A 25,156-nucleotide genomic window follows, 5' to 3' on the forward strand; every position below is an offset into this window, starting at 1 on the left:
ACCATGACGATTTTCACTGAGCTTTCTGTACGCGCGATACTCGCAACGGAAGCTGTGTGCCCGCCTTTGCTTCGCCGCGCACGAGCGGTTTGCTGACCAAGAAACTGCGTGCGTATATCTCTGTGCCGCCTTCGTCACGCTCTGCGAAAGAGCAGTGCTGTATTGCGACGGAGATGATTGCTTTGAGCTCGAGCACTGCGAATCTCCAACCTATACATGCTCTCGAGCCGCTCAAGAAACTGTGCCTTCGTGTGAGCGATGCCACCAATGATAAAGGAGAGCCGTACGAGAGTTGGTGAGCCCAAAGGAAGCCTTTCGTGCCATCTGCGACCGATTCAGGTAGATTGAACCACCTATCGGGATTGAATTTCGAGGCGTCCGGTCCCCAGATGGTCTCGTTGCGGTTGATCGTATAAATTGACATGAAGATGGATTGACCGGGCATGACATGAATAGTATCTGTCATCTCGCCATTGGGCAATCTGTAAGGTGTCGAAACCGGAATGTGGTCTTCCTTTGCTACGCCTCGAATCGTACCAGAGACGGGCGAGTCGAACCGCATGATTTCTTTGCAGATCGCATCGAGATAGGGCAGCTTTTCGAGCGTTTCTGGCTCGATCTCGGCTAGACCTTGACGCTCTGCTTCTGCTTGAGCTTCGACGATCTCTGCACGCAGGCGTGTCTGAATCTCTGGGTTCTGCGCAAGACGGAGTAGTGTCCAAGTGGCAGCCGTAGAAGTTGTCTCCTGACCGGCAAGCAAGAACGTGGTCATCTGGGACATGACTTCGTCGTCATCCATTCTGTCGCGGGCTTTGAGACTGGAATCGAGATTGGACCGCACGAGAAGGCTCATAAGGTCCCTGGCTCCCTTGACAGACGAATCACTCTTCTCCATGCGCTCCTGCTCCACTTTTTTCTTTTCGTCAAAGATCTTACGAGACTCTCGCGCTCTGATGCGCATAGACTCTCGCATGACTTCGACTCGTTTGTTCGGTATGAGCGCCAAGAACGGTAGCGCGCGAACGACGAACATCATCGCAAAAGAAAGCACAGAGGGTTCGCCGAGGGACTTTGTCATGCTCTGGAATGACTTGGCAAGCGCGTTGTCGTCATTCTCCAATGAGCCAAACTCGTAACCCAAGCCTGCTTTGCCGATGACGTCCAGTGTGCACCGGTTGAGACCGAGCGAAACGTCAAAGATAGCATAGCCTTTTGGTTCAGCTGATTCGGCTTCTGTGGCGACCGCGTCAAGCCACTGAGAGAGCATAATTCGGGCCTTTGCCTGGAAGACAGGCGTGAGCTCTCTGACGTGCGGCCAAGTGAAGGCAGGCGTCATGATCTTTCGCTGACGTTTGTGATCGTCGCCCTCGGCAAAGAGCAAGCCTTTGCCGAGAATCTTTGCCAGCTCGCCTCGCAGCGCATTAGGCTTGGGGTACGAATATGGGTTGCTGAGGAGGATATGGTTGACTGCTTTGACATCGCTGAGCAGCAATCGCGAGACGCCGAACATGAAATGGTAGCGAGCGTAGCCGCCATACTTGTCGAGCCATTCTTTCTGGAGAATGCCAGGTTCGGCAGCTACGATCTCGGGCAGATTGCCGAGGATGATCGACTTGCGCGGCGGTCCGGGTAGGTGACGGATCGAGGAGAGGTAGTAAGGCGTTATGTAGAGCTTGTAGAAAGCATAAGAAGCAAGCAAGATCGATGCGTATCTGCACACATCACAAGTCAGACCATGCCACGTTTATCTATTGACCCGCGTGCATGCCAAATTGGGCGAATCGGCTGTCAGGCATGGTGAGCTCCATTACAGCTACTGATCGAGTAGCTTGGCGATGATGTGCGGAGGCGAGTGACAGTCGCCAGAGGAGCTCGCGCCCAGGGAAAGCCTGTTGTAAAGACGGCGACTTTCGAGCTCAAGCCGATCAGAGGAAGACGCGTCATGCAGAGGCGGAGCGGCTCAGTTCGGCGCATAGGAATCCCGAGATAGCGCCATTTGTCAAGCCTATGACATGACGTGACACTGGCTTGACACGACAGAGAGGTGAATTGCGCAGCCCAGTACAACCAGAAGCACGAACGCTCAGAGCAAAGCCTCCTTGTCCTCCGCGCCGTCCTTACGCCTTGGCTTTTGCAGCACATCAATGCGCTCTGTTGATCCTGTGTCAGCTTTGAGCAGTACGCACAGAAGCTGCATGACTGACGGGCATTGAGGAAGACGTTGGCGTAGGTCTTGCCGTCGTCCGTCTTGACGGCCGTGGGCAGGTAATCAGCTTCAACATTGACGAGTGTGCCCGGTTCGAGGTTCTGCATGTACTCTGACTCGGCAATCTTGTAGCTGATCACGTCATGCCATGATGTGACGTTCTCAGCCGGCGCACCATCCTCGCCTGGACGAGTCACTGTTGTGAGCGACGTGCGCTCATGCAAATCGAGACGTACGACGAGGGCCACGACGAGATGTAGCGATGACGAACCGGGTGAAGGGCTGTCCGCGCTTGTCTGTGCCGGTCACCGGAGGCGTGCCGAGTCTACCAATGAGCGTCAATTTGGCGACATGAGACGCCGAAGTCGCGCTGAATGCCTGAAAGCACGATCAGGGCGTCAGCTCTGGCACGACCACGCGCAAGATGTCCAGTCGTAGCAGTCATGGGCTATGGAGGGCGTCGACCGCCGTGCGAAGCTGTCATTGAGGGCCGGAAGGACGAAAGCGGGACGGGAAGCGCGAAGCTCTTCGTGAGCGACATGCCAGCTATGTCTGTCGACGAGAGCTGAGCTTGTGTGTGTCACTTACTCTTCGCTGTTGGGACGCTACCCGTGAGAGTCTGCTGATGGCCATTTCGCGCAAAGTCTGAGCGTCTGTCTCTTCGTAGAGTGCAAGAGCGCAGAGGACGCGCCCGACTACCAGGGGCTCACAGCCGAATTCAAGTAGTCAGCTTGATGATTTCGTCTGCGCTCGCCCTCACTCCATTCGAGTTGCCCGCGGGCATCTGCTGTCAGCACGACTTGATCTTTCTCGCAATCTAGCGCGCAGAGTCGAATGCATTACTTTGAGACCAGCATACGGACGGTAAGGTAGTTCGATAGTATGGCAGCTTCCCTGAAGCAGATCGAGCACTGACTGCCACCAAAAGCAAGGGCGAGGATGTTGAGAGAAGGCCAACTTGGCGCACAGCTGAGGAAGGTTGCAGCATTGAGGTGAAGCAAGCTTTCGCGGTGTGGTCCAAAGCGGAGATTGATCTGCTTCACTGCGGGCAAAGCGAAATGAGTCAGAGTGAAGCAAGCCAGTTGATGCGTGTGCCACAAGGTGAATGTCTCAAGCCTGGGGAGTGGATAAGTCTGCTTGTTCGTCATCATCGATGCGGCGAGCGCAGCCGCGTCGAGCTCGATCTCTTTGATATTGAGTCCTTGTATAGGCATTCCGACGAACAAGCCTGTTCTCCTGCCGTGAGCCAAAACAGACGACAGACGGCAACTCACCTCTCATGATGACGACATCGAGGTTCGACAGGTTGGAAAGAGCGAGACTCAATCTTGCAGCGGCGAATCTGAGCCATTCTGAAATCTCGTGCAAGCGGGATGCCCAATCTTTTTGATGGATTTCGACAAATCGCAAGTTTGCGCAATGTTCGAGCCAAACAGCAAGCGATACGATATGATCAGACTCGACAGCATAAGTCACTTTGATCGCCACAAGACGCAACGTCCATCTCGGCTGTCGAAAATCGAAAGTGTGACGAGCGAGCGACCAAGCGCTGAGATCCAACTCGATGACACGCAGCTGTGCGAACGTGGCCAATGCAGCGCAGAAGTATTCGCAATCATCTTTGGCGGTCATCATCCACACGCCCGCAGTGAGTCGTCGGGCGACTGTAAGGATTGCCGGATTGCGCGTGAATCCTTTGTATAATTCAGCAGGTCGCAGTGACGAGCATGTCTGACCCTGAAGCCGGATGTGCTACTGTGCTTGTCAGCTATGGTGCTGGCTGAGAGATGAACTTGCTGTGAAGAGCGCTCGGAGGAGCGATGTTCGAGTCGATTTGCACACGAGGCTCATTGAAAGTCGTGACTGCTTGTCGCTGTAGTACATTATGCGATTGCGTATCTCCTCGGGAAGTGTCTCGAACCAGATCGCTTGAGCAGACATGTCGACACGAGCTTGACGATCCGGCCAGTCGCCGATTGGCCGCGACGCGTCTGACAACAGCGAGAGCGACAGCCGGGCGACGACGATGAGAGATTGAGCCATTCCACAGCCCGGCAAGATGGGCAAGTGGGACTCCGGAGAGGACGATGACGACTTTGGTAGCGATCTCGTCCTGCCTTCCGGTCGCTCGACACTCTCACTACAGTCCTCGACCTTTTCGCAAGCAACCCACTCGACCTCGGCCACATCCGTCACATCTGGCGACGACAGAGACGCTACGATCAAGCTCGGATCGGGAGTCAAGATCTCTTCGTTCAGTGAGCACGGTTCTGCTCGTCCAGGCGACGTCCACTTGGGATCATCTGCCGACGACGACTGGGACAATGACTTTGCAGAGCCTGCTCAGCCTATGCGAGCGCCCGTCCTCATGGCTCCCCCTTCTGAGCCCCGATCGCTCAGACATAAGTCCTCAAAGCATGCCTTGGCTCAGGGAGCCGAGCCCATCAGGTTGAGGACGCGTTCGTCCACTGCTCAACTACGTGCACGCGCGATATCACAAGCCGATGTGCCGCCCGTACCCACCCTGCAGCACGACCGGAAGGGCTCGTCGAAGCAAGCGTCCCAAGCAGAAGTTGACTTCATTTTACCTTCAACGCTGGAACGCATCTCTTTATCGCCCAGATTGTCAATGCGCGGCAGCTCGCCTCGTTCGAGCAAGGTCGAGCGAACGCGTCAGCAGTCCTCAAAAAGTGCGCAGAGCCATCAAACAGATGACAGCGAGGCGTCCTTCTTCGATGACCTCGAGCTGCCGGATTATCTGGGCGGAGCACACACACCGCCCACATCTGAACATCCCTCGTCTGCTCCTCAATCGGCAAAGAAACCTCATTATGGCGATCTGCAGCGTGTACTCGATGACCGGATAAAGTCACGAGCGAGATTTGAAGAAGATGCAGAGCAACATGCTAGTCCGAGACATCAGACGTTGCGCAAGATATCAAAGACGTACGCGGACGTACCAGATCTGCCCATAGAGGACGATTTCGATCTAGACGAGGACAAGCTCGTCCTGACTCGAAAGATGTCTCGTATGCGCTTAAGCGATGCCACGACGCCTCGTCGACCGGCCGTAAAGCCAGACTTATTTATCCCTCCTGCGCCCATTGAGACGCGTCTGCCTTCCAGTCGGTCATCGAAGAATCTGCTCACATCGACAGCCTCATCCGCGAGACTGGCGAGCAAGGCAAAGGAGCAAGCCATCCCAGCAGTTGAAGGTGAAGTTGCTCCAGCTCGCACATTACGACATAAGAAGTCACTCGGTGCCCTTCCTACATCAGGCGGCGCTGTGAAGCAACTCCGCTCGAAGCGATCAATGCCCGCTTTGCCTTCGTTCGATCCGGCAGCATTTGCTGCGATGCCGCCTGTGCCTGCAGTGCCCAAAGCGACGATCAGCACGACTCGAGCTAAGGCTCCGCCGAACTCAGAAGCGCTGCGTCGACCGAAGCGGACGCGTCAATATGGCGATGGCACGGAGCTCGATGGTCTAGCGGATCTCGATATAGACGCCGACCAGGAACGCAAGTTGCTTGTTCGACCTAGCTCAAGCAAACGTTTGGCCGAGCTTGGCGCGAAAGCCAGGCAAGGCAGTCCTGGCAGAGCGGAAGCGAAAAGTGAGAAGCGACCAAGGAAAAGTAGAGGGAAGGAACCTCATCTCATTCGCAATCTCACGGCTGCCGGTCTTTCGAAAGGTTCGCATCCGACTGATCGAGCCGAGCTCGCTCGAGCTTACCTCGTGTCCGGTGAACAGTGCAAGGACAGATGACTTGGAATCCGATCGAAATGCGTTGGGATGGTAATGAAGGCGTCTTGCGCGACTTTGATCACATCGGCACTGCGTCTGCTCGGCCAGCGCTCATCGCGCCTGGTGCTTCGATCTCCCGAACAGGCAAAGGCAGCGTACGCGTTGTCGGCAATATGGTCTTCGATCCGCTATCGATGAGCTGGCATAGCTCTGCACCGGAAGAAGAGGAAGACATTGACTGGGGCGCCGATTTGGCAGACGATGAGGCAGGCTTCAAGTCGTCCGCAAAGCTGTCCCAATGGAGCACCACTTCCGCAGGCTCGTCTTCACTCTCGACGTCTGTGCTCAAAGCGCATTCTGGCGATGATCTCGCCAAAGCTTCGCTGGCCGCTGACAAGCGACACAGAGACGAGATGCGACCGTGGCAGTTCCAACATGCTGGTAGCACTAGAGAGGATCGCTCAGTTCTGTGGCATATTCGAAAGGTACATCTCAAACCTTGCGCACAGATTGGGAGAGCTGACTGGTGGGACCCAGATTGTCATGGACATCTGAGCATGCGTGTAGACTGTACAACAGGATGTGTCAATGTATCCGCACTAGCTCAGCAGGTCGAGCTCTTCATTTGCGATGAGCTCGTACAGCCAGTGAAAGAGGGCCGCGCCAGGCAATCCAACGACGTTGCTGTAGTCACCCGAAATGGACCTGACGAGCACGCTCGCTTTGCCTTGTATGGCATATCCGCCAGCGCGATCGAGCCCTTCCTCAGAGTTGACATATGCTTGTAGTACTTCTGTCGGGTTCTCGGCAAATTCGACGGTCGTTGTTTCTAGCAATGTTTTGATGACATAGCCTGGTGATGTAAGACACGGTATCACTGCGGAGATGTCAGACTTGCTCTTGGGGTTCGACTCATGCATGAGCTTACCGAGCACGATGCCTGTTGCGACTTGGTGAGTGCGCCCGTTGAGCTCGAGGAGCATTCGCATGTTTTCGGCCTTTGTGCCTGGCTTCTCTAGTATCGCATGATCGAGTAGCACGACCGTGTCGGCTGAGAGATCGGTTCAGCTACGCTGTGAGCTGCGCACCGCACCTACCGCCAATCACAAGGTCGGGTGCGTCTTCAGGCGATTGCTCCTGCCAAGCGCGTCAATGCGAATGGCAATGCTTGAGCGAGGGGCTTACGACTAGCCGCAAGTAGACCTCGAGTGCCTTCTCGGATGCGGTCGCAACGGCATAAGCACCGAGACCGAGCTCATCATCAGCGAATGAATCGTGAGGCAAGTTCTCGCTGAATGTCGAAGGAATAATCTCTGGCGCGAGCCCGATCTGCCTGAGGATCTCTGACCGCCTCGGGGACGCCGATGCAAGGATGACTCGCTTGTCTGACAGCGTGCACCTCAGCAGACGCCCGCGCGTGAGAACGAGCAGGCTTGCCTGCGAGGAATGTATGAACGGGCGTGTCGAGCGCGCCAGGTGCGATGCAAGTCTACGCAACCCGATGGGTCAGCTGTGTGACACTCAAGTGACTCGACGGACCCTTTGGGGCAGCAACTTGGCAGTAGACATGCTGACGATGAGTGAGCGACTTTGAGCAGCACGGTGCTCTCTTTGCCACGCGCCGAACTGCGTCATCGACACCTTCACGAGCACAGACAGTCTACCGACCATGGCCAACGACACAGAGGGCAAGACGATCACCTGCCGAGCAGCCATAGGCATGTCACTGCCTCGTCTCAGCCTCGCACGTGCTCATGCTGGGGCACAGCTTGGGAAGCCAAGAAGCCTCTTTCTGTCGAGGAGGTCGAAGTCGGTCCACCGCAGAAGGACGAAGTGCGCATCAAGATACTCTACACTGGACTGTGTCACACTGCATGTCTACCTTGCGCACTGCTTGGGCGTGTCTGACGCTGCATGGGCAGGACGCATACACCATCTCGGGCGATGATCCTGAAGGACAATTCCCATCCATCTGCGGCCACGAAGGAGGTCAGTCTGTTGCTCGCTAGCATGCTGATTTCACTGAATAGTGACACGCTTCAGGTGGCATCGTCGAGAGCGTAGGCGAAGGCGTCACTGATGTCAAAGTAGGCGATCACGTTATTCCGGTCGGTCATTTGCCCTCACGAGCACGCTTTTGACTCACTGTACGAACGTCGAACAGCTCTATACAGCCGAATGCGGCGAGTGCAAGTTCTGCAAATCGGGCAAGACCAATCTCTGCGGCAAAGTGCGAACGACCCAGGTCGGTTGGAAAGCTAGCATCAGCGTCTTATGCTCATGTCGTGCTTGTTCTGCACAGGGCAAAGGTGTCATGCCGGACGGCACTTCGCGCTTCAAGTGCAAAGGAAAGGAGATTTTCCACTTCATGGGCTGCTCCACTTTCTCAGAATATACCGTCGTCAGCAAATACTCCGTCGTCGCCATTGACAAGCAAGCCAACTTACAGAAAGCTTGCCTGCTCGGCTGCGGCATCACGACTGGCTTCGGCGCTGCCACAAAGACTGCCAATGTGCAAAAAGGCGACAATGTGGCCGTCTTTGGAGCGGGCTGTGTTGGCCTGGCAGTCATGCAAGGCTGTCAAGATCGTGGTGCTGCTCGCATCATTGCAGTAGACACCAACTCTGGCAAGAAAGAATGGGCAACTAAATTCGGCGCAACAGAATTTGTCAACCCGGACGACCACAAAGATCCTGGTATTGCGCCTTACCTGGTCGAGATCACAGATGGCGGTCTGGATCATACGTTCGACTGCACAGGCAATGTGACCGTCATGAGATCTGCTCTGGAAGCTTGTCATAAAGGCTGGGGTGTCTCAACGATCATCGGCGTGGCAGCGGCAGGCAAAGAGATCTCAACGCGACCCTTTCAGCTCGTCACAGGAAGGAGATGGCAAGGAAGTGCATTTGGCGGTGTGAAGGGACGGTCAGAGATGGGCGGACTGATCAAGAACTGGTTGTCTGGCTCTGGAGCGCTCAAAGTAGACGACTATGTCACTCATACTGTCGACAGCCTCGACGACCTCAACAAGGGCTTTGACTATATGAAGTCGGGCGAGTGTATCCGCTGCGTTGCGACGATATCTAAAGAATGAACCCCATTGCATATTGAAACATTCTTATAGCCCTTTTGGGTATCTTTGTACGCTAGGCTAGGCTTCTGTCTCGAGGGAACGTGTGAGACTACGGAAGATATCGAGTCGTCCGATCGAGTATGAGAGGTAGTCGAAATCAGCAGCGGCAGCTTGCTGTGCTGGTGAAGGATCCTCGACAGCAGCGCCAGAGACAGAGTCGACGATATCGCCACTCTTTGATCGTTCGAGATGGGGTCGATCCGTTTCCTCTGGTCGAGCATGAGCTTTGTAGCCAGTCGTCGTCCATTCGTCAATCTTTGCAACGATTTCGTCTCTTGCTTGTATGATGCCCCAGACACACCACATGGCATGAGAGGAAGGTGCCCATACGGTCACTTCTTCTTCCAGTCGGAGCACACGAGCATCTTCTCGCTTGAGCGATCGGGCAGCAGTAGCAGGATCATCGAGATCGTCGGTGACCACATCCGTACCACCATCGCTTCCGATGTAAGCACGGTAGAACCGGCGACGCTCTTCTGGTGAAGGGTAAGGTGCATGGGTGAGCGTATGCGACAGCGTGTTGTGCTGATAATCGGTTTGGAATTCGACAAAGTGATTGGCGATATCGAATCCCCGTGGATTGAGGCTCGCATATTCAAAGTCACTGCTCGTCAAGATCAGAACAGCCCACACAAGACAGGACAGAGACAAACATGACGGTCAGAGCCTGATGGGAAACGCGGAGACCCCCTGCAGCGACAAGCTTCTCGGGATCAAGAGCGCCATCCTTGGGCGCGAGAATGAGCAGATTGCCGCATTGTGTGTCATTGTGAGCAAAGACGCGTTTGCTTTTGCCGTTCTTCATCTCCCAATCTCGCAGCCAGGCTCTGTAAGCTTTGACTTGCTGTTCGAACAGGGGCAAATTGAAGCTTCGTCTAAAGGCGAGCATGTGAGCTGGCGACTGCAGAGGGTTGAGATGAGAACCATCAGGCAGCGGATGGACCGTCTTGTCGTCCTTGGCGACCATCGTGTCGAGCTGATCAAAGTCTTTGAAAACCCGTTTGGCTTCGCGGGTCCATCGCGTGATGTTTTCCCACACGGCGAGATTGAGCTTCGCTCGTCTGCCGCTGCTGGACGAGCTGCCTCTGCGCGATCCGACCTTGGATCGCTTCTTGTTGACAGCATTGGACTCGCTCGTACCAGTCTGTGCCGCAAGCGCTGGCGAAGGGGGCACAGATCGCGAGCCGAAAGAAGAAGCTGAGTAGGACGAGCCGAAGCTGAATTCGGATGACTGGGAATTCAGAGATATGCCGGAAGCATTGCTTGCGCGGTCGTAGATAGGCGGTCTGATAGGCTCTGTCTGAGATGACGTGTCTACGCTGTTAGATCTCGAAGGACCGTTTGAGGCAGGCTCGGGCAGGCGCATCTTATTGACATCGACAGTGTGGAGTTCCTTCATTCTCCTTCCGATCCATCTCGACATTTTGTGGTCCCTCATCTCGAGACGATCCAGTGGCCTGGACTCGAAATACTCTTCTACTCTGCCATTCTCGAACGTGCCGAAGATGCGTGGTCCGATTCCGTAGACGGCCGAGAGCGTGTGGAGGATGTGTAGCTCGGTCTGTCGAGAGATGAGCGCGCCCGAGGAGGGTCCATAGATACGCAAGAGGATGGTAGGCGGTGGCTGAGGCGCGAGTGGGTAGGAGATGAAGAAGACGGCATTGGTGAGTGAGCCGGAGACTTTGTGGATGGACAGATCCTCTGCGCCCAAGTCTTTGGGCAAGCCATCCCAGCCTCCGATGCCGAGATCGTCTCTGAGCAAGCCGAGCAGCTGTGTAGCAAATCCGGGCGTCTTGTAAAGTCTGTCATAGTCCGCTATGAGCATTGACAGTGATAGGCAAAGAGATGAAAGAGACTGACTTGGTCGTGAGGACTTGGCTGCTTCTCGGAACGCCATAAGTGTGCACGCTCTCGTGTTCGAACGTGCCTTGGCCTTCTTCATCATCTTCCTCCTCGTCCATCTCTCGCCCACTGCTGCTATCCTCTTCGTCGTGCAAAGACAAAGTCGACAATTTGCGGTCGCCGGCCTCGTCGAGGCTGAAGAGCTCGACATCGTCCACCAATCGTTCGTCAGGCTGAGGGTAGACAAGCGGCGAGCGCGCATAGCCTGCCGAGCGAGTACTGTCACGTCCACAGGTGAGCAAGGGGAGCATACCGACCAATAAAAAAAGGGTGGGGCGTACCTCGCTCCTCGTGAATGCGATCTGCTGCTTGTTGCGAGCAAGGGTGACGCGGTGGGACGAGTCAGAGGCGACACGGGTCCTCCTGACGGTGCGCTCATCCTCGCAGCCGAGCGAGGAGCGTGACCTTATCAGAATTTTGGTGTCAATCACGCGCAACGCGGTCAAAGCTTGTCGAGTGTTTGGCGCCTGCTCGAGCGCTGGCGGAGGATGAGCAACTTCTTCACCGCAAGAAAGCTGCAGGCACCCGTTGCTGCCTTCACGATGGTGTTTGTCCTCCTGGCATTCGTGCGCACGAGCATCACTAGCGCACGACAAAACGCTCGGGCAGAGTCCATCAAACGTCAGCCTGGCATCGATGCACAGACTCGTCGATTGGGTCTCGATTGAAACAACAACATGACTGCGCGGGCACGTCATCGTCCGGTGCTGCTACTGACAACACGCAGACTCGATCCGTCTTGCGTGCTGTCCAATTGTCGCTTTTGCGAGAGCAAAGCGGCTGCTCTCTCTTCGCCCGGTCGGGTGAGTTCTTCCCCACCTGCGCTCTGCTGCAATGACGATCTTCCCTCGTCGCCCAGTGCAGTCCGCTGTGCAGAGAGTCGAGGTGCCTGCGGAGGCCTGCCGCCAGACGAATGATCATCCTCTCGCTCGCGTTTGGCAGGACGATGTTCCTGTGATAGAGGGTGAGGGCTTCTCGGCGGCGAGACCAGTGGTGGTGGGACAGGCGTAGAAGAGGCATTCTTCGGTCCCTCGCCGGCCCGTGTTGACATTTCCTGGTTCGACGCTCCGGGAGTACCGGCCGAGTGCGGTGTGCGTGAGGAAGAAGCAGGATTGTAAGGCGTGAATGCAGTCGATGCCGGCGTTCGAGCATGGCCATACGGTGTATCGGTTGCAGCAGCCGGCGTGCTCGCCTCGGAAACGGCACAGAGCTGTGTACCTAATGGCCTGATGCCTATTGTCTTCGGCATCAGACTATCGACTTTTCGAAGCTGTAACGCCGGTCCACGGTTGAGCTATGCTTGCAGGCTCAATGTGTCATGGACGCACCGCAAGAGCTATCTTCTTCTGCATCGGTAGCGTCGAGGAGCAGTAGTTCTTATACAGCAGACTGACCGCATCTGCCCGCCAGGATTTCGTAAGTGAAACGATCATCTGTTACACGATGAGCAACGTGCCTATGACAGTCGTACGGTTCACAGTCGGGAATATCCTCCACCAAGTCTTGTGCTCACCGCGCGAATCAATCCAATCGGCAGTGAGCTTGTCCAATAGCTGCGGTAGCTGTATCCTCGTCGTTGCCAGTGCAGCGACGATCACAGCGCAGGCGATCGTATCTGGATCGTGCAGGACGCACGCAGCCGTGTACAGACTGCTTCGTCTTGTCAGGACCCGATGAGAGCTCGAGTGGAAGGCTGACGTACAAGTCGAGACAGATGGTCTTGCAGCGTTGAGCGAGCTCTAGCATTGTGACCCTGGCCCGCAGATCGAGCTCTTGATTTTCATAGGGTACGACGAGGTTGCCGAGCAAAGAGAGACCGGCAGCAACGAGATCGTTAGGCGGATGGACGTCGAAATCATATGCAAAGGTCGTCATGAGCTCTTGCTCCATCGCTTTCACTATTGTCAGTAGTTTCTCATACTCCTGCATCCACAGATTAGCAGAGATTGAAAAGGGCTGAAGGTGAGCGGTACGTGCGATGGGTAGCAGAGGTAGCTCTCTGTTGGTCACTGGATCTCTCTGCACTTTCTCGGGCCTGAACGTGCCCTTTTGTCTGAGCTCCCAATGGTGGAGTGTCACCGTGAGCCGCTCGGTGATCGTGTCTGGCAGTCTCTGGTGCTCTTGCTTGATCGTACCTGCAGGCTCCCGTTCATCTGTATCCGAATTCTTGATGGCCAGCGACATCAATGCACCCATCAAAGCCTGTGACTTGATTCAAGCTGCAGAAATGCAGTGCTGAAGCATATTCAACGCACGAGTGATTGTGAAGTGTGTACGCTGCGGAGCATGAAGTATCGATGCAGATACGTCGCCGCGTAGCACAGAGGCGCCATTTGACTGCAGGATAGGGATCCTGTTGAGACACAGAGTGGTGCTCGGCGAGACAGGAACGCACATCTTTCGATACCAGAGACAGAGTATCTCTGACATGTCCCGTATGAGTTCTTGTCGTCTCAGCAGCTCTTGCTCCCAAGGTATTCCATGTCGCGTCATGCTCGGCGTACGGCGAAGAGCAGCCGGATCGACGAGCCAGGATATGCTGAACGTTCTCGTGCTCACAATAGCATCATCTCTCGGTCGACCGTGATGGGCTTCCTCTTTCCTCTTGGCTTCCTCCCCACTTCGTCTGATCTGCTCAATCTGTCGTGCCGTGGTTTCGTTGAATTCGAGCGTTTGACGCAGTGCAGCTTGAGATGCCTGCGGCGGGCCAGTGATGTAAGGCGCATAACGTCGGTTGCTCGCATTATTGTTGTTGCTGCTGCCGCTGTTCTGCCTGTCGTCGGACGCATCACGCGAGACAGTGACCGCTTTGGATGGTCTTGCTTGTGAAGAGGATGTGGAAGCGATCGGGCCGCCTGCCGACATGGTTTGACGCTGCCGAGCGCCGTCAGTCGGTGAGCGCCAAAGCCAAAGACGAGGCGACGACGAAAGCGCGAACCTCTCTCGTCGACGTGAGCAGCGAGGCAGTAGGCAGAGACTGGAGTGGGGCATCATGTGAGAGGGTTCGACGATCAGCCGAGGCTCAGCTGAGTAGCTTCCTCTTCACGCAGGGCGCCGCCTCGCAAGAACGCACTGGCGACAGAGTCAGGTTCAGCAACGCCGGCCCTGCCAGTCAGCCCAAACCCTCCCCAATCGTGCCGGCCATCAGGCTGACATGACCTGAGCATAGTCACTCGCCGAGCAGTTGAGCTACGCAGACGATCCCAGACCGTTCAAGAACCCACACTACAAGCCAAGCGCGCAGAGGAGGAACAAGTCGCTCAAGCAGATGCTCGCTGCCGAACGGGACAGATACACTCTCAAAGGCCAGAAGAAGGTACTGCCTGCTTCTACATCGATGGTAGTCAAGCTGGGCGGCAAGAAAGGATCGAGTCAGCCTGATACTGCTCGTAATTCTCCAGACGAAGAAGCGGCGCGACTCGTCAGGACGGAGGAATACATATCCTGTCCGCTGCTTTGCTTTTCAGCATGTTGGTGTATGCTCATCTTATGCAACACATGGGCAGACATGAACGTAGAGGCTCCACCGTCTGTCCTGCCAGCGAAAAAATATTGCGATCTGACGGGTCTCGTCGCGCCGTACGTCGACCCGAGGAGTACTCTTCGCTACCACAATGCAGAGTGCTACGAAGTACTCAAGACCTTTGTGAGCATGTTCAACCTCATCAAGCCATCGCTCGCTGAGGCAGGAACTGCCACAGCCACAAAGCACAGACCAGTCTTACTTGGCAGTCCGGGGCAACAGCAGCATCATCAAATGAGCAAAACGAAAATGTATACATCAACAAGTGCTTGTTGTACAACAAGAATTAAACACAGAGGCCGAATCATCAGATCTCGAGATCGCTCTGAGATCCATCGGATTGATCATCTTGACCGTATACTGCAAATGCGCGTGCTTGGCCGGGTGTAGAAGGCTCAGAGGTAGCTTCTTGCGTGAGCACCTTGCCCCTCAATTCGTGTGCTTTGACTTTACGTAGCGTTGTCAGCTTCGGATCGACCGGATCGCGGATGTCGTCCCTGTCGCCTCGTCGGCCAGACTGTGAAGTAGATTTGACGGTGTCTGCTGAGTGGGCGCCTGGCGTGATAGGAGCCGGAGACGTCTTGGCACTGCTCGAAGAGGACGAAATATCATCGATATCGTAATCGCTCCCGCCTCCCTCTTCGTCTTCGGATTCATCGCCATTCTTCGGCTTCTGTGTATCTGACTTTTCAGCATATTGTGATCCCTGTTCGGCAGTCTGTTTGCTCTCTGCGGGCGTTGTCGGCTTCCGTCTGGATTCCTCAACAACGACAAAGCTCTTTTGACGCTGTCGTTCGTTCCACTTGAGCGTGCGACCGATAGCATGGAACCAGTCTGTCGATTGCTTGTCCGCACAAACGGTCGGAAAGGGATACTGCGATGCCGTCACTTTGATATGATCGCCTTGTCTCAATTCGACCCTCCCCCGACCATCGAAAGACGCCCAAGCAGTGCTGCGAGAATTGTAAGGCACGCAGATCCGTAGTTCCATCGAGTCGGGTAGCAGCATAGGTCGGAAGGAGAGCGTGTGAGGACAGATGGGCGAAATCAGGATCGCTGGGATCTCAGGATGGACGAGTGAGCCTCCCGCAGAAAGCTATCGAGATAACCCCTTGTCAGCACCATTAGCATTGAGGCAGAGGCGCGCTGACCGAATAAGCTGTAGAGCCGGTGGGGGTGGAGACACACAAGCCATCCGCCTGCACAGTCGTCATATGATGCTCATCGCCTGTAGCACGATAACAAGCTTAGCAGACTGAAAGCTGATAGCATGATCGATGACCCACCAAACAGTTCAAGCAAGCTGACGTAAGGACTCGGTCCACGATCGACGACGAGATCGTTGAGAACTTCGAAGGTCTCTGCAGGTCTGGCCGAGAAGCACATGATCTCCCTATCCTTTGCCTTTTCGCTTTCTTCCTTGTCTTGTCGAGGTCCTGCACTCTCCAGAGCCGACCATCCTCCTTCCTTAGATAGGGTAGCAGAAATAGCGCCTGTCTCGCCTGATCGTATAGCTCGACGACGTTGTTTGGGATCTTTGGGCGGATCGACTGCTCGGTAGACGGTGCATGTGAATCGCATGCGAAGATTGACCCTGACGCCGTTGTTGATTGCATTGGTCATGACCTTCTCGTGGTCTGAAAAGTCGAAATTGGTCAAGAAACCCAGCGAGCCAAGCGCAAAAGGAATCACAGGCGGGACAATGCGTTGGAAGAGCCACGAGGCAAACAGTACTGTTCCGTCTCCTCCGAGCTAGTTGCAGCGTCAGCAGCGCAGCAAACGGCCGGACGAGAAGCTCACAGTAATGACAAAATCAAAGAGATGGGGCGATTTATTGCACATGTCGCTCGTCCAGTATCTCAATTGGCCATTGTTTTCTGCTTCTGTCGTGTCTGTTTTGGCAGCGGCTGACTTGCTGCTCGTCATCCGTAGACCGTTGGCAGCGGATGATCGTCTGGCGTGCTGCTTCTCATTGAAGCCAGCCAGTGTAGGCAAGGACGAAACGGAAGAGCTCATCGAGGATGTCCTCGATATCCTCCTAGTCTGCACCGCCCTGAAGAATTCGGGATGATCTGCCTCGATGCCAGCAGCATCAAATCGACTCGATTTGCGTAACTGGGCATCGACGTAGACTGTTGCGCCTCTTTCGTCGCCTTCTTTAGTGGAACCCATGAGATAGATAGCCAGCTCTCTGGTGAGTTTGATGAGATGATTGTCTCTTGCTTTCGTGATGATCATGATGGATTGGATGTTGGGTTTGACAGAGGCGCGGCCGAGCTGTCTGCTGATCTCCCTCACGCTGACTGCCGTTTCTGCCAACTGACGAGTGAGCGACTGTCCGTCTTCCTCCTCTTCATCGTCGTCGTCATCATCATCATCTTGCGCATCTTGTTCGGATGAACCGGTGTCGATGAGATCGGCTTTATCGAGTCGATGGTTGATAGTCTCAATGGTCTCTCTGGCATCGCGTATCCTGCTGGATGCTCTCGGTCGACCGTTGACCTGACCATCCGATATGACTCGTGGTGCATCAGGATCGAGTGCGATGGGTGACGTCTCGGGGGAGCCGATACGAGTAGCCAGGGCAGCAGGGTGAATCTGTCGTCCTGAGGTGTCCACATGACTTGTGGTGACTGCTGCATCTGTAGGACCTCCTCGATCTACACTAGCAGATCCCAGCGAGCCTTGGGACGATTGTGCACGCTTGAGGAGCTTTCTTCGCCGCTTGCGCTCTTCACATTCGGCTTTGGAGAGCGTTGCCAGACTCTGATCGAGGTGATTGTGTACGAAACAAGGACTCGTCACGCCATTGCCCATCGGCAAAGGCGTTGAGGTACCATTGACGAGCCTAGTGGGAGGCACGGGAGCACGAGAGGAAGAGGCAGCAGGCTGACTAGCCGAACGTTGTCTCGCGCTCGACATCGTCTCGTCATCCTCTCCTTGAACTTGAGCAGCATAACAAGCTGGATCGAACCTCAACTGTCTGGTCGAATCAGCAGAAGAAGCGGGTGCAGGGGTCGAGCTAGGTTCGATAGGACCGGAAGTGGGCACGGTGTCGCTCTGTTGTGTGTAAGGCCGACTTGGCTTCAATCGCTCCAGAGACTCGCCCCGCTTGCCTTCGAACGATCCGCTCTGCATCTTTCGATGGCGAACGCCCAGAAGGAGCGTCGCTCTGGATCGTCAGTATCTCCTGGCAAGCGATCAGATTGAGTCGGACGGGCCCTGCTTTGCTCGCTTCCGTGATTCCTACAGAGTCAGATCCAGTAAAGGTCAGAAAGCTCACCTCAAGCGAGTTCGCCTGTCTGGCGTGGCATCTGAGCAAGATGTCGGGGCGGCAGTCGAGGGTGATGGTGCAGCCGATCGTCAGTCCGCCGTCTGTCAGTTGCACTGAAGCTGCTGACCTCGAGAGACAGAATGTGATCTTCAAATATCTGCAGGCAGGCACACGAGTACAGTTATGGCTCTACGACATCCTAGACTTTAGACTGGAGGGCAAGATCATCGTCAGTCGAGGGCTGCTCTGCTGCTGTGTCAGACAGCTGATCACTCCGGTTTTCCTGACAGGGGTTCGACGAGTTCATGAATGTCGTGTTGGACGACGCAGAGGAGATCTACATCAAGCGAAAAGATGACAGGCCAGAGCGCAAATCACTGGGCAAGTACCCGCTGACTCAGTGCTCATTCGGCTGTTGACGTGCGAACACACTTGCAGGTCGATTACTACTAAAGGGCGAGAACATCACGCTAATACAAGCGACGACGAAATGAAAGCTCAATCTGGGACTCCCCTCTTCGCATTCGTCGCTAGCTCGAGCCTCTGTACATCTGCATGCCCTTTGTATTGCCCGCTCTTGGCCTCGTGTCGGGTCTCTGCTGACCTCCGCAGTGACGCGAGGAGGAACACAGCGCGCGTGTCGCGTACCTCTGTCGAGTCGCCAAATGCTTTTTCGCTCGCCCTGCCCAGGCTTGTCACGCCCACTATGCACAGAGAAGCTACTCAGCACTTTGATCTTCTCCCTCTGGACCGTGCTCTGCATTGCCGGACCGGGACATGTCAAACAGGACGAAACGCCAGTGATGTGGCGCTACGTCTGGCTCGAGCAAGTTCAGCAATGCGCAGGCACAGCTCAGATCATCAACTACGATGACAGGTCAAAGGTTTCTGTGCCATTCACGGAGCTTGTGCACAGTTTTGGTGGATCTGCACAGCTCGCTGCAAATTTGCTCACTTCGATGGTAGCAAGTCGAGCTGCTCCATGAAGCCCGAGCCAGTGCTGAACGGACCCATCAGGTCTCCAAATTGCCGCAGAACGCTCGGATCGTCATTCTGGATACAAGAGAGACCGAGGAAGATTATGAGTATGACTACAGCCTTCGTATCGATGCCAATGTCCTCCAAGGTAAGCTCATTTGTCTGTGTGCGATGATCTGCCTCAACAGTGACGCAGAGTCCGATTCCACGGAGCCAACAGATGAAGATCAGACGAAGATATCTCCCTGCTGCTCGGCAGAGCTCAAGATGAAGCTCACGCTGCAGGTTTTGTGGGCCGAACTGGAGACGACTTCTGCCCAATATGAGGTTGCATGCGGACCGTATGTCTCAATCGGCCTCAATGATATACACTGACGATCAGACATCAGATATGTCGATCTTTGCATTTCGCGCTATCCGACCTATGTCGAATGGACCTGCCAGGCCGCAGTGCTTCACGAGGCAACAAACGAGCATAAGCCACCCGAAGAGTAGAACAAAATCCGTCTGAGTAAGCTTCAGGAGGACGAGACGATCGCAACGAGCTTGACTGCGCACAACGCTGAGGATAACAGCGAGCAAGTCGCAATTGCATGCAGATTGTGCACGATGAATGACCGCTACAGGTCTGCGAGGCACACTGCATGCTCTTGATTGAGCGAGGCTTGCTGCCAGCCGGCGGTCCATTCAGCGCTAGCCCGGTGTGAGAGGCGTCGAGATGCGTGGTCAGCCTTGCCTGAAAGCGCCTTGCCGTTTTGCCTTGGATTCGAAGAACAGGTCCGTCCTAGCTGTGCCCAGATTGATGATCTTTGGACAGCCATCTCTATCGTGCTCGAGCCGGGTGCATTCGAAGCAGTAGTAAGCATCCGAGATACCGTTGCTGCCGCAGATGATGCATCGACTGCCGGACGTGCCAAAGTTGCATTCGTCGCATATCCTCACAATCGTTGCCGGTCGTACGTAGGAGTCGCAGATCGGGCTGCAAGCTTGTGAGCAAGGCTCTCCTGACGACGGGGATCAGAGAAACAGGCTCACCATTTGCCGTCACACTTTTCGCATAGTCTGCCGATAGCTGCGTGCCACGAGTCAGCCCAGCAGTCGGTGGAGGTGAAGAATGACGTACCAATGCCTGGTAGCTTGCGACATTGTATGAGATCGGGATGATGCTTCGACATTGGGCTGCTCGCTTTGAGACGACTCTAACGTCGCGCTCTTTGTGCGACAAGCTGCTTACTCAGCGCTTGAGGCTTCCTTCGATCGCAGGGCTCGTGCATTCATCAGATGTGCTCAGGCCGATGTCTCGTCAAGCTCGTTCTTCGCTCAGCCTCGCTCGTCTAGCGAGATGCAGTCATCATCATCAGTCTGGGATGACTTCACCATTGACACCATTGCCAAAGTCGTCAGATTGACACTCCTCTCGCCCCTCTTTGCACTCGGCGCACCCGTCATCTTCGTCGCTCAGGTTAGCTCACACTGTCTGGTTCCATCGTCAGCCTCTCAACCATCGCTCGACTAGGGTTTAGACATCGATTCGGGCTTGGGACAATGGGTCGTCGTTTACGCGCTCGGCGTGCTTGCGCTTCATATCTTCATCCAGCTCGACCGAATTTGGGCCAATAAAGCCTGGAAGACCGGCGTCAGAGGTCTCATGGGCGAGCGCAAGATCGACTGGGGTGCCCAGATCGTCCTCATCACGGGGGGTATGCTCAATCGCATCAAGAACTGTCATAGAATTGACAGTGAGAACAGGCGCGTCGGGTATTGGCAAGCTACTTGCAGAGACGCTAGCTCTGCGGCATGTTCGTGTGATCGTACTCGACAAGCAAGAGTACAAGTCGGAAGGGGACTATTCTGTCGCTAGCTTCCCTTGCGACGTTTCGGACTTCAAAGCTGTTGCGCGCATTGCAGAAGAGATCAAGCAAAAGGTGCCCAGAGATTACTCGTGCAGTCGAGCGGAGCTTATGGCGATTGAGCAGCATGGATCGCCGACTGTGCTCGTCAATTGCGCAGGCATTGTGCGAGGCAAGACAATACTCGCTGCATCAGAAAGCGACATTGCTTCGTCAGTCCCTTTCTCTCTGCGCCTATCCAAGCTCAAGGTGGAGCAGAACCATCGGCGTCAATCTGACCGCTCACTTTTGGACTGTCAAGGCCTTCTTGCCTGCCATGATCGAAGCAAAAGCTGGCCACATCGTTCGTTCGATACATTTGTATCATAGTCATGTGCTGATTGTGCCAAAGGTCACTATTGGTTCTGCCTTGGGCTACATGGGTGTTGCACAGCTCTCGGATTACTGCGCCACCAAGAGCGCTCTCATGGGCTTCCACGAAGCCCTTCGAGATGAGCTTGATACTCGGTACGTACCTTGCGCATATGTCGACTTTGACCCTCACACTTCAAACAGATACGGCGCGCCACTCGTGCGGACGACTTTCGTTGCTCCTGGCCAAACACGTACTGCTCTTTTCGGCTCGCTTTCAGGTCATACCGGTCTGCCGTATCTTGGCAACTTCATGTTCCCTTGGGTCGGACCGCACGATGTCGCGAAAGCCATCATCGAGGCAATCAATGCCGATGAAAGTCGATACATCTGCATACCATTCTTCTCATCCGTCTCTTGGATCCTCCGGGGAATGCCGAGCTTCATGCAAAGCCTTGCCAGATGGGTACGTCCCACCTCCAGTTGTCATCGATGGGTCATTGATGTCAAACCTTAGATGAGCCAATCTGCTCCTGCCATGCAACACTTTGCACCCGCAAGTATAGTATCGGCAGAGGCGAAAAAGTCAAAGTGAAGTGCCAATGCATGGATGCTCCTTCACAATAATCGAGTGATGAAAGCAACGCCTTTTGTCCTTCCCTCGCGGAAGAGCAACTTCGAGCCTTCTTTGACGTATTCTGGCATGCGAATGAATTCGAAGATGACGCTCGCTCGATCTCCTGTTCGCAGAACCTTGCGATCGTCGAGGATATCGACAATGCGAACCTGCTCGATGATCAATTCCGGCCACTTTTGAGACAATGAGGTCAACGTACTGTCTGTCTCACCGTGCCGCAATGGATCATAGCTTGGTAATTGACTTTGATCGTCGTCTGATGGTACAAGATGAGGCAGACTGCCTCGAAGCGGAAGGAAGATCGTGGTGGCACGTCCGTCTTTGCAACCAAGACCATGCCTTTCCTGATCATATTCCTCCGTATCCTCTTTAGCGCAAAGGAGACACTCTGACCGGCTTCGGCAGCATTGACGTTGACCCTTTTGCGCTGTATGCTCTTGATTGTCGTCGCAAGGAACTGACCGAGAGAATCGGGTCCGAGCTGTACCTTTTGTTAGCCCTGCGTTGACATTTATAAAGTGAGTGGCTTGCCATGACGTTATCGCCAACTTTGACTGTGCCCGAAGCGACGACACCGGAAACGACTGATCCTACGAAAGGAACTGCAAAGCAAGGTCAGTCTTGGCTTTCTGGCAAGCAGAAGCAAGGTACCTGAGAAGACGTCGGATCTGTTAGCAGCTCATCAAGATCAGTGAGTCGCAAATGTCTGCTGATATCGTGCTTACATAGAGAACTCCAATGGCTCGTTGGAAGCGTACTTGTCTTGATCGGATGCGTTGAGCAAGTTGAAGAACGTTTTGAGATGTGGTAGACCCTGTACATGCTCATGAATGAGCTGACTGTTGTCTTTGAGCGAGCAAGCGACGTGCCTCTCCAGTGACGTTAGACACCATGAAGATGGGACAAGCTCTGCGCGACAGGGTCAGATGAGCAAAGAGCGGTAAGATCAGATATCGTACTTTTCTTTGACGAAGCCGGCGGCTAGGCTGGCCGACATCCCGTCATCGTGCACAAAGACCGGTGTTCGCCGACATCCAGGACTGCGCAAGATCTTGCAAAGTTGTTTGAGTGTCGTCTCGAGGACGTTCCGGGGTGTCATGTCGATTTTGGTGACGACGCAGATGACGGGGATCGAGAGTGCGAGAGCGACAGACAGATGTTCTTTGCTCATTCCTATCAGACCGGCATTTGCGCCTACGATGAGAACGACAAAGCTCGGAGCGCAACCTGTCAGGCCGAAGATGGTCGTTTTGAGATATCTCTCGTGGCCAGCCAGATCCGTGAACGATACGATCTGCAACCCACGAGCATCAGATCCTGTCATATGCAACAAGCAGTGCACCTCACTTTCGCAGCTTTCTTGCACACTTCGTCCCAAGTCATGTTATTCCGTTTGAGGGCGATAGTTTGGAAATCGCCCTCTCGTGTCATCGTGTTGATGCCCATCTCGCGCAATGCAGCCAGTGTGGACGACGGCAGGACTTGCTGACCACCTGCATCAAAGCCCATAATCTCCATACCGACGCTGCTCGTGCGACCTGTCTCGATCTCGTGCTTATGTCTGAACAAAGATATTCGGGCTCGCCCTCGTCCGTCATCGTTGATGCCTTTGGTGAGCACGCCGAGCAGTGTTGACTTGCCTGCATCGACATTACCGCATTGTGCAACACGTAGCTCCGTCAGATCCTCTGCGCTGTCCGGTATCCGCCTGACGAGGATCCTGAGATCGTTCGTTTGCCACCGCACTCTCGTTTGGTCGTCATTGACAGTGAGATCAGCTGCAGTTGTCTTTGGCTTCTCTCTGGGTAGTATGAGCGGGCTGTAGACGAGCGATGCTTGTGCTCTGATCTCGTTCGCTACAGCTTGTAATATCGCCAGGATGTGCTCAGTCTCGGGTAAGGTCAACGGTTGTGCCGACTCTGCAGGAACATCGTAGCCCGAATCAAGCAGTGCAGCGGGATCCTTCTCATCGATGTTGTGAGTGCCTATACAGAGTACCACATCTTGTCTCGTCACGTCAAGTCGTCGGGCGAGCAGTGAAGCGAGCACATGGCCAAAAGCAGTCTCGGATGTCGATGCAGACGCAAAGTGGTCTCGGATCGTCTTGCGCTCGAGCTCATCCTCGATCTCGGCAAGCTTTGGCGCTAGTTGCGGCGCTGTTAGGCTGGTACTGGCTGTCGATGATAGTGACGAGCTGCCGAGCTTGTGCGCTAATCTCTCGGTTGCGGGTGCAGCGTGGTGCTCCAAGCCTAGCCTCGCTTGGGCTTTGGCAGCGTCTGCTTGGAAAGCAGCAAACGATGAGGCCATCGTCAGTCTACAAGCTGTTCACGTCGTCGTCGTGCTGATGATCGAGTCACGGCGCGAAGCGTGGAGTGCCCCGTGCTCATCCCCATCATGGTCAATCAGGCGCAACCAGTCTCAGGAAGAATGACATGGCCAGACCTGCATCTCACGTCGGCCTTGTATGATCACAGTGCAGAGGGTCAGATGCAGTCATGCGTTCTGGTACAATCACACATTGCACACTTTGACTACGAGTATGCATGTGCGTACCTCTAGTGCGTACCTTGGGTCAGCATGTCGGCTCGTCAGACTGCAAGATATACCGTAGGCAGATCATGATGTTGTCTGGATTGTCGAGATCGAGAAAAGGTACCATTGCATTCGCGAGATCAGGTCGATCCTTTGCGATTGCGTGCAGCTTGCCTAGGCGCTCGTGTGTCAGGAAGGTCTGCAAAGCATTGATCGATCTGAGATGATTCGTGATAGCGCCAAACAGTGCCAGTGCATCGACGTTTGAAGGAACTCTTGACTGCTCGAACGATGGCGTGTGGGGTATACCCAGTGCGCTGTAGATTTCGATTGCAGGATCGATGCGTTCGATAACGTTTGACTCGGACGGCTGTGCTGCCACATTGCGGCAAACAGATACTGCTGACATGTGCGAGGTTCTCGGGCGCTTGGTCGGCCTGGCAATGTATCGTTCAGACTCGTCGCTGCTGATCGAGCCTGCCGCTTGCACCGCTCCGGACTGCAAAGACTCGTGATGGTGACCCGACGCCGCATCCTCCTCCTGCTGATCGGCGACCTCTTCAGCTACGTCATGCGCCTGATGGCGTTGATCTGTCGCCCTCGCGTCGAGTCGAGCTTGCACTTGCATGAAGCGATCTAGCTCTGTCCAGATATGTCTGAAAGTAGAGTTCAGTCCGTTCTCTTCGACCGCATGCGCATGTTTTCTGAGCACGGCTACTTGCTTCATAGCTTGCTGGTAGTGTTCTCTCGATGGTGCGCCTCTGTCGACGTCGTAGGGGCAGTAGTGACGAACGGCCTGTACGAAATGCCAGACGGGTTTGAGGTGGCTATTGAGCTTTTTGCGGAGCTTGTCGGCTTTCCATTCAAAGTGCGCATACTGGGGCTTGCTCGACAGTCTCTGTTCGGCCGTCGTCACTAGGTTTCTGCTGAGGATCGTCGTGCCGGTCTCTTCGGTGAGCTCGGTGACGACGATCAGCAGCAAGCGTAGCTGTTCGTCTGTCCAGCAGGCCGCTCGACGAGCCATCTAG

General features: G+C 54.8%; 15 protein-coding genes across 15 annotated transcripts; 7 read left to right on the forward strand and 8 right to left on the reverse strand.

Annotated features, from left to right (window-relative positions):
- Positions 1-13: 13 nt before the first annotated feature.
- L969DRAFT_97442 (uncharacterized protein) lies at positions 14-1,796 on the reverse strand (the record flags this gene model as incomplete). Its single annotated transcript, XM_014709315.1, has 3 exons — positions 14-239; positions 288-1,712; positions 1,765-1,796. 3 exons carry the CDS (start codon positions 1,794-1,796, stop codon positions 14-16), a joined length of 1,683 nt encoding a protein of 560 aa, XP_014564801.1.
- Positions 1,797-2,083: 287 nt separating this feature from the next.
- Positions 2,084-3,838, reverse strand: L969DRAFT_55311 (uncharacterized protein; the record flags this gene model as incomplete). The annotated part of the gene is made up of 6 exons (XM_014709316.1): positions 2,084-2,151; positions 2,205-2,390; positions 2,443-2,584; positions 2,795-2,865; positions 3,123-3,248; positions 3,481-3,838. The coding sequence occupies 6 exons, from the start codon at positions 3,836-3,838 to the stop codon at positions 2,084-2,086; spliced, it is 951 nt and encodes a 316-aa protein (XP_014564802.1).
- Positions 3,839-4,265: 427 nt separating this feature from the next.
- On the forward strand, positions 4,266-6,503 carry L969DRAFT_97444 (uncharacterized protein; the record flags this gene model as incomplete). The annotated part of the gene is made up of 3 exons (XM_014709317.1): positions 4,266-5,895; positions 5,955-6,433; positions 6,486-6,503. The coding sequence occupies 3 exons, from the start codon at positions 4,266-4,268 to the stop codon at positions 6,501-6,503; spliced, it is 2,127 nt and encodes a 708-aa protein (XP_014564803.1).
- A 44-nt stretch (positions 6,504-6,547) lies between these two features.
- Positions 6,548-7,517, reverse strand: L969DRAFT_97445 (uncharacterized protein; the record flags this gene model as incomplete). Its single annotated transcript, XM_014709318.1, has 6 exons — positions 6,548-6,825; positions 6,877-6,999; positions 7,046-7,085; positions 7,134-7,333; positions 7,386-7,437; positions 7,488-7,517. The coding sequence occupies 6 exons, from the start codon at positions 7,515-7,517 to the stop codon at positions 6,548-6,550; spliced, it is 723 nt and encodes a 240-aa protein (XP_014564804.1).
- Positions 7,518-7,617: 100 nt separating this feature from the next.
- L969DRAFT_97446 (uncharacterized protein) lies at positions 7,618-9,042 on the forward strand (the record flags this gene model as incomplete). The annotated part of the gene is made up of 6 exons (XM_014709319.1): positions 7,618-7,666; positions 7,717-7,820; positions 7,871-7,937; positions 7,992-8,056; positions 8,113-8,193; positions 8,251-9,042. 6 exons carry the CDS (start codon positions 7,618-7,620, stop codon positions 9,040-9,042), a joined length of 1,158 nt encoding a protein of 385 aa, XP_014564805.1.
- A 57-nt stretch (positions 9,043-9,099) lies between these two features.
- Positions 9,100-11,362, reverse strand: L969DRAFT_97447 (uncharacterized protein; the record flags this gene model as incomplete). The annotated part of the gene is made up of 4 exons (XM_014709320.1): positions 9,100-9,685; positions 9,735-10,883; positions 10,942-11,202; positions 11,265-11,362. The coding sequence occupies 4 exons, from the start codon at positions 11,360-11,362 to the stop codon at positions 9,100-9,102; spliced, it is 2,094 nt and encodes a 697-aa protein (XP_014564806.1).
- A 24-nt stretch (positions 11,363-11,386) lies between these two features.
- Positions 11,387-11,924, forward strand: L969DRAFT_91084 (uncharacterized protein). The gene is made up of 2 exons (XM_014709321.1): positions 11,387-11,786; positions 11,843-11,924. Exon 1 carries the CDS (start codon positions 11,472-11,474, stop codon positions 11,649-11,651), a length of 180 nt encoding a protein of 59 aa, XP_014564807.1. The 5' UTR covers positions 11,387-11,471; the 3' UTR covers positions 11,652-11,786; positions 11,843-11,924.
- Positions 11,470-13,887, reverse strand: L969DRAFT_91085 (uncharacterized protein). The gene is made up of 7 exons (XM_014709322.1): positions 13,379-13,887; positions 13,239-13,320; positions 12,961-13,185; positions 12,686-12,906; positions 12,440-12,633; positions 12,312-12,382; positions 11,470-12,253 (listed from the first exon to the last, which is right to left on the reverse strand). Exons 1-7 carry the CDS (start codon positions 13,846-13,848, stop codon positions 11,678-11,680), a joined length of 1,839 nt encoding a protein of 612 aa, XP_014564808.1. The 5' UTR covers positions 13,849-13,887; the 3' UTR covers positions 11,470-11,677.
- An 8-nt stretch (positions 13,888-13,895) lies between these two features.
- L969DRAFT_91087 (uncharacterized protein) lies at positions 13,896-14,823 on the forward strand. The gene is made up of 5 exons (XM_014709323.1): positions 13,896-13,977; positions 14,034-14,094; positions 14,153-14,429; positions 14,490-14,629; positions 14,685-14,823. Coding segments are annotated over exons 1-5 (540 nt in total). The 5' UTR covers positions 13,896-13,975; the 3' UTR covers positions 14,745-14,823.
- L969DRAFT_80409 (uncharacterized protein) lies at positions 14,554-17,745 on the reverse strand. Its single transcript, XM_014709324.1, has 4 exons — positions 16,307-17,745; positions 15,793-16,258; positions 15,658-15,734; positions 14,554-15,602 (listed from the first exon to the last, which is right to left on the reverse strand). Exons 1-4 carry the CDS (start codon positions 17,642-17,644, stop codon positions 14,814-14,816), a joined length of 2,670 nt encoding a protein of 889 aa, XP_014564810.1. The 5' UTR covers positions 17,645-17,745; the 3' UTR covers positions 14,554-14,813.
- Positions 17,746-17,811: 66 nt separating this feature from the next.
- L969DRAFT_91090 (uncharacterized protein) lies at positions 17,812-18,360 on the forward strand. The gene is made up of 4 exons (XM_014709325.1): positions 17,812-17,868; positions 17,920-18,009; positions 18,071-18,161; positions 18,219-18,360. Exons 1-4 carry the CDS (start codon positions 17,830-17,832, stop codon positions 18,272-18,274), a joined length of 276 nt encoding a protein of 91 aa, XP_014564811.1. The 5' UTR covers positions 17,812-17,829; the 3' UTR covers positions 18,275-18,360.
- Positions 18,361-18,445: 85 nt separating this feature from the next.
- L969DRAFT_97452 (uncharacterized protein) lies at positions 18,446-19,465 on the forward strand (the record flags this gene model as incomplete). The annotated part of the gene is made up of 6 exons (XM_014709326.1): positions 18,446-18,745; positions 18,798-18,906; positions 18,955-19,099; positions 19,148-19,208; positions 19,254-19,340; positions 19,385-19,465. 6 exons carry the CDS (start codon positions 18,446-18,448, stop codon positions 19,463-19,465), a joined length of 783 nt encoding a protein of 260 aa, XP_014564812.1.
- A 19-nt stretch (positions 19,466-19,484) lies between these two features.
- Positions 19,485-19,933, reverse strand: L969DRAFT_55464 (uncharacterized protein; the record flags this gene model as incomplete). The annotated part of the gene is made up of 3 exons (XM_014709327.1): positions 19,485-19,737; positions 19,794-19,830; positions 19,882-19,933. The coding sequence occupies 3 exons, from the start codon at positions 19,931-19,933 to the stop codon at positions 19,485-19,487; spliced, it is 342 nt and encodes a 113-aa protein (XP_014564813.1).
- On the forward strand, positions 19,863-21,667 carry L969DRAFT_277698 (uncharacterized protein). The gene is made up of 7 exons (XM_014709328.1): positions 19,863-20,220; positions 20,275-20,458; positions 20,508-20,683; positions 20,735-20,820; positions 20,867-20,951; positions 21,000-21,425; positions 21,477-21,667. The coding sequence occupies exons 1-7, from the start codon at positions 20,101-20,103 to the stop codon at positions 21,552-21,554; spliced, it is 1,155 nt and encodes a 384-aa protein (XP_014564814.1). The 5' UTR covers positions 19,863-20,100; the 3' UTR covers positions 21,555-21,667.
- On the reverse strand, positions 21,578-25,152 carry L969DRAFT_106089 (uncharacterized protein; the record flags this gene model as incomplete). The annotated part of the gene is made up of 9 exons (XM_014709329.1): positions 21,578-21,745; positions 21,796-22,077; positions 22,128-22,198; positions 22,248-22,264; positions 22,322-22,410; positions 22,466-22,505; positions 22,556-22,890; positions 22,944-23,910; positions 24,203-25,152. 9 exons carry the CDS (start codon positions 25,150-25,152, stop codon positions 21,578-21,580), a joined length of 2,919 nt encoding a protein of 972 aa, XP_014564815.1.
- Between the last annotated feature and the right edge of the window lie 4 nt (positions 25,153-25,156).

Source organism: Mixia osmundae, assembly GCF_000708205.1.
Source record: "Mixia osmundae IAM 14324 unplaced genomic scaffold scaffold_16, whole genome shotgun sequence".
Classification (NCBI taxonomy): domain Eukaryota; kingdom Fungi; phylum Basidiomycota; class Mixiomycetes; order Mixiales; family Mixiaceae; genus Mixia; species Mixia osmundae.